We start from the raw sequence: 12,597 nt of genomic DNA on the forward strand, positions 1-12,597 counted from the left end.
GTTTACCTTAGAACTGACCCGAGGGCAGTTCCCTGAACCAGTAAAGAAGCAACAGGTTCCGGGCAACCCAGATTCTTCTACGGGGGCACTGGTAGGCGTGAGTACAACAGCCACCTGGTAAATATTAAATGATACACCTAGCAGGTTTATTTCAACCTCTGTTGGGGGTCCCAACCAAGATATAATGCGTTAACGAATGTGTGTGATTTTAATTGTGTACAACCACAGGTACAGTAAATGGAGAATCAAAACGTGCAGAGATAGCGCAGACCCAAAACCCTGATGAAATTGCCGGTAAATATAACTGGGCAATGAAACATGTTGGTTTTTAATAGAGTGGGCACGCAGCATGGAATAAAAATAGACTAGCCAGTGTACCCTAGCTCTTTTTAAACGGTGGTGGGACCAGATCTCGACGACAGAGTTTGGCAATCCACACTGGGTCACTTACACAGAGCACTTGCATGTTTTTTTCTTGTCTGCACAGTTTGTCATCCCCTTTATGTTGTAAGTTGGCAGATGCTATTGATGAGAACGAGGACTCAGGCGAGTACCAGTCTGTTAACTCCCCCCCCCCCCCTTTTTTTACACCTTTTTTCAAGACGACATTGTCTTAGAAGGGTAGAGTGAGGGGCTGGTTGTCGCAATAGTATCACACACACGTTTTTATCCTTGAATCGGTGACTCGTCTATGCACATTGAGACAGGAAGGTTTATATGCATCAACTGTCGAGTAGGTATTTCTTAAAAAATATATGGGAGATTATTGACTCCACATTAGTAAGGGGCAGGTCCTTTGTTGTTGAGAAGGTGTAGAGTGGGGGGCGACCTGTTTAAACCCCTTTTTCTTACCCCTTAGGCTCCTAGTAGTTTATAACGTTGTGGAGAGACCCACGGTCTTGGCCGTAGCCTGAGAGTCCTTAAAACGCTCCAGCGCACTGTCTGCTTTATCGCCAAACAGACGAGTACCATCAAAGGGCATGTCCATGAGAGAACTCTGAACATCCCCCGATAACCCCGTGGTCCGCAACCAGGCATGGCGATGGAGGGCCACTTTCGTGGAGATCGCCCTACCCAGTGAGTCCGCGGTGTCCAGCCCACTCCACTGGTGAACTTTGCTGCGTCTTTTCCCTCAGCAACGGCTTGGGAAAGCACTGCCCGAACCTCCTCCCGACACTGAGGCAGCGTCTGCGCCACCGTGTCCCACACAGCGTGAGAGCAGCGGCCCAAGAGGCATGCAGTGTTCACAGACCGCAGCCCCAAGCAGGAAAACAATTTCTTGCCAAACTGTTCCAGCTTCTTAGATTCCTTATCCGGCGGGGCGGTAGGGAATGCGCTTTGGGAAGTGGAGGCTTGGATGACCAGGCTCTCCGGAGTTGGGTGGGTGGTTAAATAGGCAAGGTCACCCGGTGCCGGGCGACGACGCCTGGCCATGTTTTTATCCACAGGAACCCCAGTGGCTAGTCTAGACCAGGTGCCTATCAACACATCCATGAACGGTAGCAGAGGCTCCATAGAGCTTGCCGCCGGCTGAAGGACTTCAGTGAGGAGGTTAGTTTTAAGAGTGACCGTAGGTAGATCAAGGTCATGGGCCTCAGCTGCTCTATGGAGCACCACAGTGTATGTGGTGCCCTCCTCCATGGCCACAGCAGGAGGAGACAGAAAAACAGGCTCAGAGGAGAGGTCAAGGCCACTCGCATCCTCCGACTCTTCCGCCCACTCCTGTTCAGACTCGCACTGCCGTGAAAGAGGGTCCTCAGACCCCTCCCAGTCGTTGCCCTCCTCCACTGCCCTTTGGCAGAGGCTGCAGCGGCGGGGGGGGGGACAGGGGAATTCAAATGGTCCAGTGGCGCCGGGAACGGTGCCGGTCGATGCCGATCCGGCTCCATGTCCGGATTAGGGTCCCAACCTGGAGCAAAAAGGGCGGATGTGGAACGAATGGAACCCAGTGCGGCACTGGGAACGGAGCCGCGGGAGGCGCCAGAGCCGCCGGAGGACCCTGCGGAGCCGTAGCAACAGGCGGAGGACCTTGCGGCACCGTAGCAGCCGGCGGAGGACCTTGCGGCACCAAGGAAGGAAGGGCCCTCAGCTGGGACCACAGGGCCCAAAGGCGCCCCGGCGGGAGCCCGAGGCCTGAAAAGGCAGTCCATGGCAGAAAGAAAATCTGGCACCTGGACCGGAGTCGCCGACGGACCTGGATAAGGTGGGTAGGCCGCAGGACTCACAGGCTCCAACTGAGCTGCAAGAGAGGTCCCCTGGCCTCCTCGTCCACATCCGGAGACCGACGGGGGGACGTCGGAGAGCGAAAGTGCTTCTTCGACTTTTTCTTATATCGTCTCTCACCTGATTCAGAGTGTGAAGACTTTGACAAGAGGAGCGATGATGATGGCTCTGCAGTCGGTCCCTCGATCGACCCCTGGACCACAAACGGCAAGGAGACAACTACCGGGCCTCCAGCAGCTTCCGGGACCGCTCCCGCAAAAGCCTTCGGAGCCATGGCCAGACAGTCGGAACATGACCAGGAGTCATGGTCGCGCTCCTGACAGTAGAGACAGACGCCATGGGGTCAGCCACCGACATCGTACGGCGACAGGCCCCGCAGGACTTAAACCCAGGCATCCCTACGTGGCACCAGGAGTCAAAAACTCAAAAAGAAGTAGAGACAAAAGTCTCAAAAAAGTTAGTCAAAAAGTGACTATGGTACGTACGGATCTGCGCTTGCTGGCCCGGAAAATGAAAGAACTGACGTTGGCGCGCATGGGTGGTGCTTATGTAGGGTATGTGACGTCATCTCGGTGCCTACGATGCCAGCGACGGACGTGGAGCCGCACAACGCCACCTACTGACGCGTAGGGGACTGCGGACGAAAAAATTTCCGGATCGAGTCTGAAGCCTGGGGATATTCTAAGGTAAGGAATCTATCACCAACGTCTCTTTCAGATCTGTCCCATTTTTCCTTCATTTTTCTCCTTTTAAAAAAAAAAAGGGTTTGTGAAAGAGATTTAAGTGTACTACTAAAGTACTTGGACTTAAACACATTGGTATTCATTAACCTTTTTTAAAAGCAATCTGAAGAAATTGGTAATTCCTTATTAACTGCACAATGTTCTTGTCTTAAGTGTTTCTATAGGCCTTACTGAAGAAAGGCAATCATCTGCACTCAAGACATATTATCAAAATGTGTTCCATGATCCCCGCATGTGGGAGGGACTATTCAGTGCTTATGACTATCAATGGAGATCCCTTGGGCGAGAATTATGTTTACTCCGATTAGAAAGTAATGTATGGAGTTTAGAGACCTGTACAACATTATCTAAAACTAGACACAAACAATTAATTTGTGGTTGGTTTTTATAAGCCAGAGAGTAAATGGTCTTCTAACTACCACCAGACGAGGACAGGTCAGGTTCCAATAGGATGGAGAATATGTAATCATGAATAGCTACAGCTACAGATAAACAACTGTTTGTAGTTCACAGTTTGCTTTTTCATAAACTTTTCGTAGCAGGTTCCATGCACTCAACGGGTTGCGCGTAGACCTGGCGCAGGTCATACAGACTGTTGTGCACAGCCTGAAGCCATGCTTCGTGGGGGTTCGGCACAGGTTGCGGCTAGGTCCTACGGCAAACATCCGGCAGGCAGACAACCACCTATAAAAATGCTTTTGGCCATGTGCAAGGGTATGTTGGGTGCAGGGCTAATGACCAAGAGTTGAACTCTTAGTGATTGGCCTTAGACTAGGTCTTTCATTTCTTTTTACGGGACTCACAAGTCAGCAATGACTCTAGAATCCAATGACACAGAATATTATAATTTTTTTTTAATTAAGCAAAACTTGCTGCTCCTTGGGGGGTATCCCCACAGTGCAGGACACAGAGACCGTGACCCCAGCTCTGAAATGGAGGTCACAAGTGGAAATGTTATCTTGCAGCAGCCAAATCTCTAAAACTATTTGATTCGGATGGCTCCCTCGTTCAATCACATCCCTCCTCTTGTTAAATTGCCAAACTCACATATTCTTCGTAAATCCCAAAGGGCAGAGATACAAAAATGATGACCCTAAAAACCTTCACTGGAAATTCTTTTCTAGAACACTTCTATCTGAAAAACTATTGAATGGATTTAAACCAAAACAAATCCGAATAGCCTTCGGAGTAAAGTTCTGCTCTCCTGTCACGTTTGGTGCAAATGCATTGTCGTTTGGGCTGTAGATGTGAAGAAAATTTCGTATGGGCACTAAAATGGGAAATCACTAAGTGAAATCACATTAATATCCTTAAGTTATGTTACCAGAGGATGGAATTTCACAAAATTTGGCATGCTGGAACTTAGCTAAGTAGATTGGTATGCTTTGTGCAAATCCATCCACTCTCAGTCAGAAGTTATAGGCAATTAAAAAAGTGTCTAATGGAAACACCGCTTAAACCATAACTACACAGTGACTATCACCACTGTGTAATACCAATGCTTCGCAGTTTAATGACTGGGAACACTCAAACTGTGTACATCTTTGAAATATTGAGCTGTGGAGAAAACCTCAGATCAATCTTTAAAGTGCCTCCTCGCCTCAACATCCTTATTTATTCTGTCTTTTGACCAAGCACCTAAGAAGCATCGTGCCCTGCCACAAAAATAGGTTACAATAGTGAGTTAGCAGTACATTGCTTTGAATGCTCACCAGACATGGATCTGACCCTATGACGGGTCCCTTTTGAATCCGGTTTTGCTGCTCCAGATTGGAGTTTTGCTGGAGCCTCACGCACTTGAAATGGACCATCAAGCCTTAAAATGAGAAGAGAAAGCAATGATTTGTGACAAGTAATTGCTTTTACTTCTATGGTTGAAAATTGATAACTTTTAAAATCATATGGACCCCTGCACCAGGTTAAGTAGTTCAAGGCAACCAAAAGAAAAATGTATGTACATGTGGCAAATAATGTTTCCCAAGGATTCCCTCTACCGGCCCCCATTGCCGCTGGCCACGCCCACTTGTAGGCCACGCCCCCTCCCGCCCTTTTTAAGCGCTGAACACGAGCGCTCTGTTGGTTCCGGTCTCCTGAGGCGGAAAGCCGGGAGAAGCAGTATCTGATCGTTTACCTGTGTTTTAAACCTTAACTACCTGTGTTTTAAATTGTACTTCTCATAACTTTGCACTTTGCACTGAGGGCGCCGTGCAGCGGATCTAGCGCTGTCACGTGCCCCCCCTCTACCGGCCCCCATCGCCGCTGGCCACGCCCACTTGTAGGCCACGCCCCCTCCCGCCCCTAAGGACCTCTATTTCAATGTGCAACTCCAGAACGCGCAGCGGACGTGCGCAGCGGGCGCGCCTAAGGCAAGTCCGTCTGCGCCCGTCCGCGGCCGGACGGGGCTAGGGGCATGTCCCCATGCTAAATTAACATTGTACTCTACTGAGGAGCTCACTACCCTCCAGGGCCACTGGCCACTCTCTGAATCTGTTCGCAGCCACATTGCTTTACTAGGGCTTGCCCCTCCATCTTTGCCAACACGGACGCTGCCTTTGCTGGCTTCTTCATCGCTGCGCTCTTCCCTACCTGACCCCCCTCCTCCCACTCCTTCATTATCTGTTCTTTTGCTTAACACCAGGTCAGCGGTCAAACACCACCATGAGCTGTTTGTCCTGCTTGATTTCGAGAAGCCTGACTTACTGCTCCTGACCGAAACTTGGTTTTGTGACTCTTCCCTACCCGCACTCTTGGCCGCCCTCCCCCCTTCCTACGCTGCTCTGCGCGCTGATCGCCCTGCGGGTAGGATGGGTGGTGGTGTGGCCTTAATTGCTCGGTCCGATTTTAATTTTCAACTCCTTCCCTCTTCCCCCATTGCCCCAACTGATTTCCTTGTAGTCCGCTCCTTATCCTTTTCCCCCCCTATTACGTGCCTCTTGATATACCGTCCACCCCAGCCTTCGTCTCTGTTTTTGCCTGCATTTCAAGACCTAGTGGCCACTCTGGCGGTCAATTATGCCTCGGTCTTGGTGCTAGGCGATTTCAACTACTGGCCCTCAGATCCCCTAGAGTGCGCCGCATCCAAAGAATTCACTGAATCTCTCCTCTCCCTGAACTTTGTCCCTCACATATCCATCCCTACACATTCTTGTGGTCATATACTTGACCAGGTTTGGTCCCTCAACCTTCCTGTTTCCCCGGTGTCTGTATTTCCCTGTTCCTGGTCCGACCATGCCCTCATCTCTTTTTCTATTTTTCTCAAAAATATTTCTAAGGTCCCACATGCCAGAAACACCTGGGCGCGGAATTGGAACCGAGTTGATTTTCCCTCCCTGACCTCCCTGCTTCAGAACTCCTCTCCGACCCTCACTGGTCTTTCATCCAATTCCCAAGCCATCGCTATCAATATCTGGCTGGCTGGAGGCTGTGATTCGGTTGCCCCACTACGTCGTATCTCTACCCGACGACCCAAGGACTCCAACAGGTGGTTCAACGACAACTTAAAAGAACTAAAATTGACCTTACGGCAAGCAGAGAGACAGTGGAGAAGAAACTACTGCCCCTCACTAAAAACCTACTACTCAACATTACTAACTGAGTATAAGAAAGCCATCTTAGATGCCAAAACCTCCTATTTTTCCACTAAAATAATGACAGCGGAAAATAAATCTCGGGAGATTTTTGGTATAGTTAATGACCTAGCCTATTCCGATAGAGCCTCATCTCAAATCCCCCCAACCCAGCCCTTGTGTGATAAATTAAACTTCTATTTTTTGGACAAGATTGCAACCATTAAGGCTAACATTCCCCTCCCTTCCTCCACTTTTGTTGATCCTTCCCCTCCCCCTGCGCAGTGCCACCTTACTTCAATTCCCCTCCTTACTGAGGAAGTATTCTTAAAGATACTTCCCAAAGTTAAATCTGGTTCTCCGGCAGACATCTGTCCGGCACGAATCCTACAACAGATCTACTCTACTTGTCCCCAGCCTCCCATTACTTTTCTTAATAGCTCCCTTACTCAGGGAGTGGTGATCCCCTCTCTTAAATCAGCTACAATAGTGCCCATTTTAAAGAAGCCTGGCGCTGACCCATCCATCTTAGCCAATTACCGACCCATTTCCCTGCTGCCATATTTGGGCAAGGTGCTTGAGCGACATGCCACCTCGGTACTCAGCACCCACGTAGAAGCAAATGGGGCTCTGGCATCTCACCAGGCTGGCTTCCGCCCCAGGCATTCTACCGAATCTGTCGTGGTGTCAGTCTTGGACAACCTTAGGGAGGGTATGGATCATAACAAACATCAGGCGCTAGTGCTCCTCGACCTCTCCGCCGCCTTTGACACGGTGGACCACACCATCTTACTTTCACGTGTCAAGGCGGCGGGAATTGAGGGCTCAGCCCTGGTTTGGCTATCCTCCTTCCTGAGGGACCGCACCCAGGCGGTTCGGTTGGGAGACTTCATGACCACCCCACTTCAAGTCACCTGCGGTGTCCCCCAGGGTTCCTCTCTTTCTCCCTTATTATTCAATCTTTATATCTCTCCTCTAATCTTGGCACTTCAGCAGCTGGAGGTCACCGTCTATAATTACGCGGATGACCTCCAGCTCATCTTTAACCTCTCCTCTTCTCCCCTTTCTATCTCAAACTTCCAGTCCATTATGATTTTCATCAGGGACTGGATGAACCACAACCATCTCAAACTGAACCCGGACAAAACTGAGTTGGTTCTCACAGGTGGTTCTTCCAGTCCCTGGAACTCTCTCTTCTGGCCCCTTTCTTTTGGTTCCCCACCCACTCCTTCCTCCACAGTTAAAACCCTGGGTGTCAAAATAAACAACCAACTCACCTTACACTCACAAATCAGCTCTGTGGTTTCTTCTTGTTTCATCACTCTCCGAACCATCCGCGCTGTCTCCCGTTTCTTCTCCCCCCAGGCACTTAAGCTAATTATGTCCGCGCTGGTGATCTCGCAGCTAGACTATGCCAATGCCTTGTACAACGGCATCCCTGCATATAGCCTGCGCAAGCTCCAGATGGTCCAGAACCAAGCGGCTCGGTTGGTGTATGGTCTCCCACGTTATCACCACTCTACACCTCTCCTTAAGGAGCTCCATTGGCTTCCTGTCAAGGAACGCTCCCTCTTTAAAACCGGCTGTATGGTCTTTCAGGCCCGCCAGGGCACTGCCCCAGCCTTTATTTCCTCCTTGATTAATGAATATATCCCGGTCAGAGAGCTTCGCTCTTCCTCTAAATCCCTCCTGCAAATCCCGCGCTTTAAACGTAAAAAGTGGGGGGGAGCCAATTTTTCAACTTTGGCCCCCACCTTTTGGAACTCCCTCCCCGACCATTTACGATCTGCCACACAATACCCCTCCTTTCGCAAAGATCTAAAAACGTTCTTGTTCAAACAGGCCTTTTCCTTGTAACTTGTCCATCCCTTCCCTGCACCAGGTTCATTCCGCCCTCAGTTGCCGGACCTACTACGATAGCGCCAAGAAACCGTTGGGTGAACGCCGCGCTTTACAAATGTTTTTTAAATTAAATTAAATTAACATTTTAAACATTAGCACTTTGATACAGGAATTAGATTTAAAATAAATAATTTTTACTTTACACAGGAACTTGCAGGATTTATATGCAGTTCACTAGTACATTAGAAAAGTGTCAAGTTGACAATGTTCACCATTTACCAACGAATATCCAGCATAGGATGGGGTAAGCAGGAGGTAATAGGTTCAAAAGGAATTTACAAGACTATGTGGCAACTCCAAGTCAGATTTACAGCAGATGTGAAGGCCGAGTTGGTTATGTTACGGTGGGTGCACTGATTTAGTTTATGGTTAAGGTGGGCTAGCTAGAATGGTCTATGACATGAGATGATTTTGTTGCATGGGTGGGGAACAAGGACAAAGTCAAGCACTACTAAATGGCTTAGCCGGAGGTGAGGTGTATTGGGCTCGTCCTGCGTAACTGATACAATGGGTCAAACAGGAGAAAGCGAGTTTTACCAATCGTGGGTGGGGAGTTCTTTTGTATCCAAGCCCAAAAGGGTCCTTGTGCCTCTGCCAACGCTGGTAGTGACGGTAACAAGCTTGTTACCGACAAGCCAGGTCTTTGTCCTTCCTCCATCCAACAGAAACTCTCCAACTGGTGATCTGAATAGAACACAAAATATTTATTAAGTTCGTAACATGAGAACTGAACAGAATAAAACACTTTGGGTAGAACATTGCCAGTTACCAGGTGACCCACCAAGACAAGGTGGCAAGAACGTAACCGCTATTGGAAAACATGAGCTCCAAGCCCTTTGGCGAACCATGGATCCCTTCTAGAGAATGAAACCTGTGCAGCCCAAGCATCGGATATCTGGGTTACACCTTTCAACAGATACATGGTTCTCTCCAAAATTAGACTATCTTATTATAGACAGACTTATGTTCTAGATCTGCTTTGAACATGCAGGTAATACGTGCAAGAACCAGAGAAGGATCACACAAAGCTGCATAATCATTTATTAAGCAGGCTGCTCTAGAAACTCTTATTGCAAGGATTCATAAAATAAGCACCCAGAATAAATTACATAAGGTCAAAAGATGAACATTAGGTTTCGCCTACACAGCTAGATACAAGTTTCAGGTTTAGGAAATATCCAGGTAAAACACTGTTTACATGGTTCCAATATATTCCACGAGTCTCACTGAAAATGTGAGCAACGGGCAAAAAACAACCCCTTCCATGAGAATATTTAACATGTATAGAAAAGATTTCAATTATCCCTCTATGTGTCAGTCTACCCATAATCGACCAACAACCTTACAGTTTTCTTTGTAAATATGAGGTTAGCGCTACAGTCTGTTTGGCCAGAGTAAGGCATGACCACCTGCCATTCTTCCTCGTGTAGCACTTAAAGCAAGCAAGCACTTTCAGTTGACATGCTTTAAACTGATTCTAATGCAGTTGACGTCAATCTATGGTACTGTAATAACATTAACTCGATCCACTCCTTCCTTCAAATTGTGAATGAGAATTTTCTTTTGCAAAGTTACTTTGTGGTGTTACAGTACCAGAATTTCCAAAAATCAAGAACTTCATTAGCACAGTGGGTTTCACAGATTTTGGAACAAACATAATATGGTACAGCTCACAACAAGTGAACTAGATGTAACAAAGTTCAATTCACACTGCATGCGAAGCATTTCTGTACCTCTTTGGAACAGCAGTGAAGTTGGAGAACACATATCTAGCCATCATGTCCAGGCAAGTCTCTGTGAGCTCCAGGTGCAGGTTCTTCAAGCTGTCGTCAGCCTGGGACATGGAGCTTTCATCTGCAGAGCCCAAACTAGAACTGGTGATGGAGGTCTGCATCCTAATGAAAATAAAGGACAGTGCAGGGCAAGAACAACTTAATACATGAAGCAACTTGAATAAGTGACTTGGAAATCTGCCATCTGAATGTTACTGATAGGAAACCACATAGCTCAAAGAAGAGTGTACATCTTTAATTTGCTTCTGGATTTAGGCAAGAGATAGGGTCAAAGCCTGCCATTACCGGTTTGTGCACTACAGGAGCAGACCAGTGGTTACAAACTTTAACTGTGATTGCAGATCACATATAACCTCTTTGAATGTGATGCCTGTCTGAGAAAAACCATTCAGTGCGGACAGTTTCCGTCGAGTGAACTTGTGGCACTTGTATTTTCCTCTCTAGATTGTTGTGGTGTATGTAGACGGATGGCAGATTATCAAGTCACAACAGATGTTTCTTCATACACCGAGAAACAGGCCCATCATGCACCTGGCAACCTGAATCATTTAATGTAGTGAAAGAAAGGTTGCATTCTAAAGGTGAAATGTCAACTCCTTTGTGGGCTACATCAGCACAGTTAATAAGCAAGAGTCAGCAGTGCTCTTTCACAAAGTGCAATACACAAGAAATACTCAAATTATGAAAGCGCATTTTACATTACTAAATAAGAGTAAACCCTACTATCAGGACCAGTGAACAAGAATCCAAGAAACTCGGATCGGAGTGGATATACCTTTTAAAATGGAGCTCAAGGCTCCAATGAGAGAGTATCCATCCATTCTCAAATGGATCTAGAAAAGGGAACAGGAAGTTGTGGCTAACTTAGCGCAAACAGCCCAACTTTTTAAAATGAAACAAACTATAGAAGAATGCAACCTTTGATTCAGATTTTGGCCTGTTTGTGTTTAGTAACAGTATGAAAAATAAATTTACCAATTCATAAAAATCACAATGAAAGGCTATTAATGGACTATGCAGATTTAAGAGTCAACATCCAAATGTGTATTTCAAAGGGAATCTGTCCACGCATTTTCAACCAGTATTATGAAAATAGTATTGTTACTGACATCACACTAGATCTACTGATTGCATGCAAGCACAGGCAGCATGCAGTATCATCCCATCCAGTTACACCATCTACCAGCTCATTGGCTGCCCTCATTTCTCCCCGGCCATATGTTACAGGTGATAGCATGTGAATATACACTCCATACCCTGCCACCCTCCCGTCCTGATTTAAGTGTCACTACCTGCGGACAGCATGTTCGGACACACTGATGCTGCGGGACCGGAAGGCATCGGCAGAGGAGAGTTCCTTCATTTCCTTAACTGGGGACGTGTTATTCACGCCCTGTTTAACACTTTTGGATATTCGCAAACTATCAAAGAAGTGTTAGAGCCACTCTCCCCAGAGCAACACACAAGCCACGGGAGGGGAGGAGGGGACACGGCAAGGAGCACAGAAAGTCAAGCAGTGTAAGGGTAGACGTTGCAAGATCATCGGGTCAGTGTTGAGGGGGGTTCCAGAGAGGAGAGAAACAAAAGTACAAATGCCAGAAGGGAGAAAAAAAGAGAAGAAATAAACTTGAAAGCAAAGTATTTCTCATAACATGAGCAAACCAAATACAAGAACTAAACATTTTATAGGACGTACATTAGTACAATTTGCAACAAAATGATGTAATGTATAAATGAGAATGGCATGCCTGGAACACCACCAAGGCTCGAGAGCAGTTTCTACTGAAGCAGCAGTTGTCCACAGTTAAGGTTGGGCTACATTACTACTGGGGTCTTCTCCGTTGGACACCCATATCATCAGGCCTGTGGGCAGAGGGGATGAAAAAGAGACCGATGGAGAATATCTTCCCCCAACGTCTCTGGTTGACGTTTTGACAAATGCCACTGGCCAGGGGAGTTGAGTTATAAATAGCCAGTAGAGAGCATACATGCATTGTGTTTAAGAGTGTATCCTGAGGAGAGGCCACAATCATACCCAAACCTTAACAGATGGCATAGCTATCCATGTCCTATCCGAGAGTTTGGCCATTTTATATGATATTCTTAAATGGAATATTGTGAACCAATCCATAATGAGGTAAAAGCCAAATACTTCTATCTGTATTCCTCGCATGTAAGACTAAAGTCAAAGGTGAAGAAGGGACACCAAGAGGAACAGCAATTGAGTACATTTATGTTGTTCCCCTTTCATCTGTCTACTCACAAGAACATGTTAGTGGAGTTTAAATAAAGGAGTCAGACAGTCTCACTGCTCAACAGTGGGTGAGGTTGAAAGCACTACATAATGTAAATAAGAGTGAAACAATATTC

At 47.1% G+C, this 12,597-nt stretch overlaps 1 protein-coding gene across 1 annotated transcript in view; it reads right to left on the reverse strand.

Moving 5' to 3' along the window:
- The window catches only part of TSC2 (TSC complex subunit 2), a 279,890-nt gene that overhangs the window by 89,819 nt on the left and 177,474 nt on the right, over positions 1–12,597 (reverse strand). The window contains 4 exon segments of the mRNA XM_078664852.1: positions 4,679–4,782; positions 8,972–9,118; positions 10,168–10,329; positions 11,520–11,648. Of these exon segments, the coding sequence (XP_078520978.1) occupies positions 4,679–4,782; positions 8,972–9,118; positions 10,168–10,329; positions 11,520–11,648 (542 nt within the window).

This window comes from Lissotriton helveticus, chromosome 10 (assembly GCF_964261635.1).
Source record: "Lissotriton helveticus chromosome 10, aLisHel1.1, whole genome shotgun sequence".
Classification (NCBI taxonomy): Eukaryota; Metazoa; Chordata; class Amphibia; order Caudata; family Salamandridae; genus Lissotriton; species Lissotriton helveticus.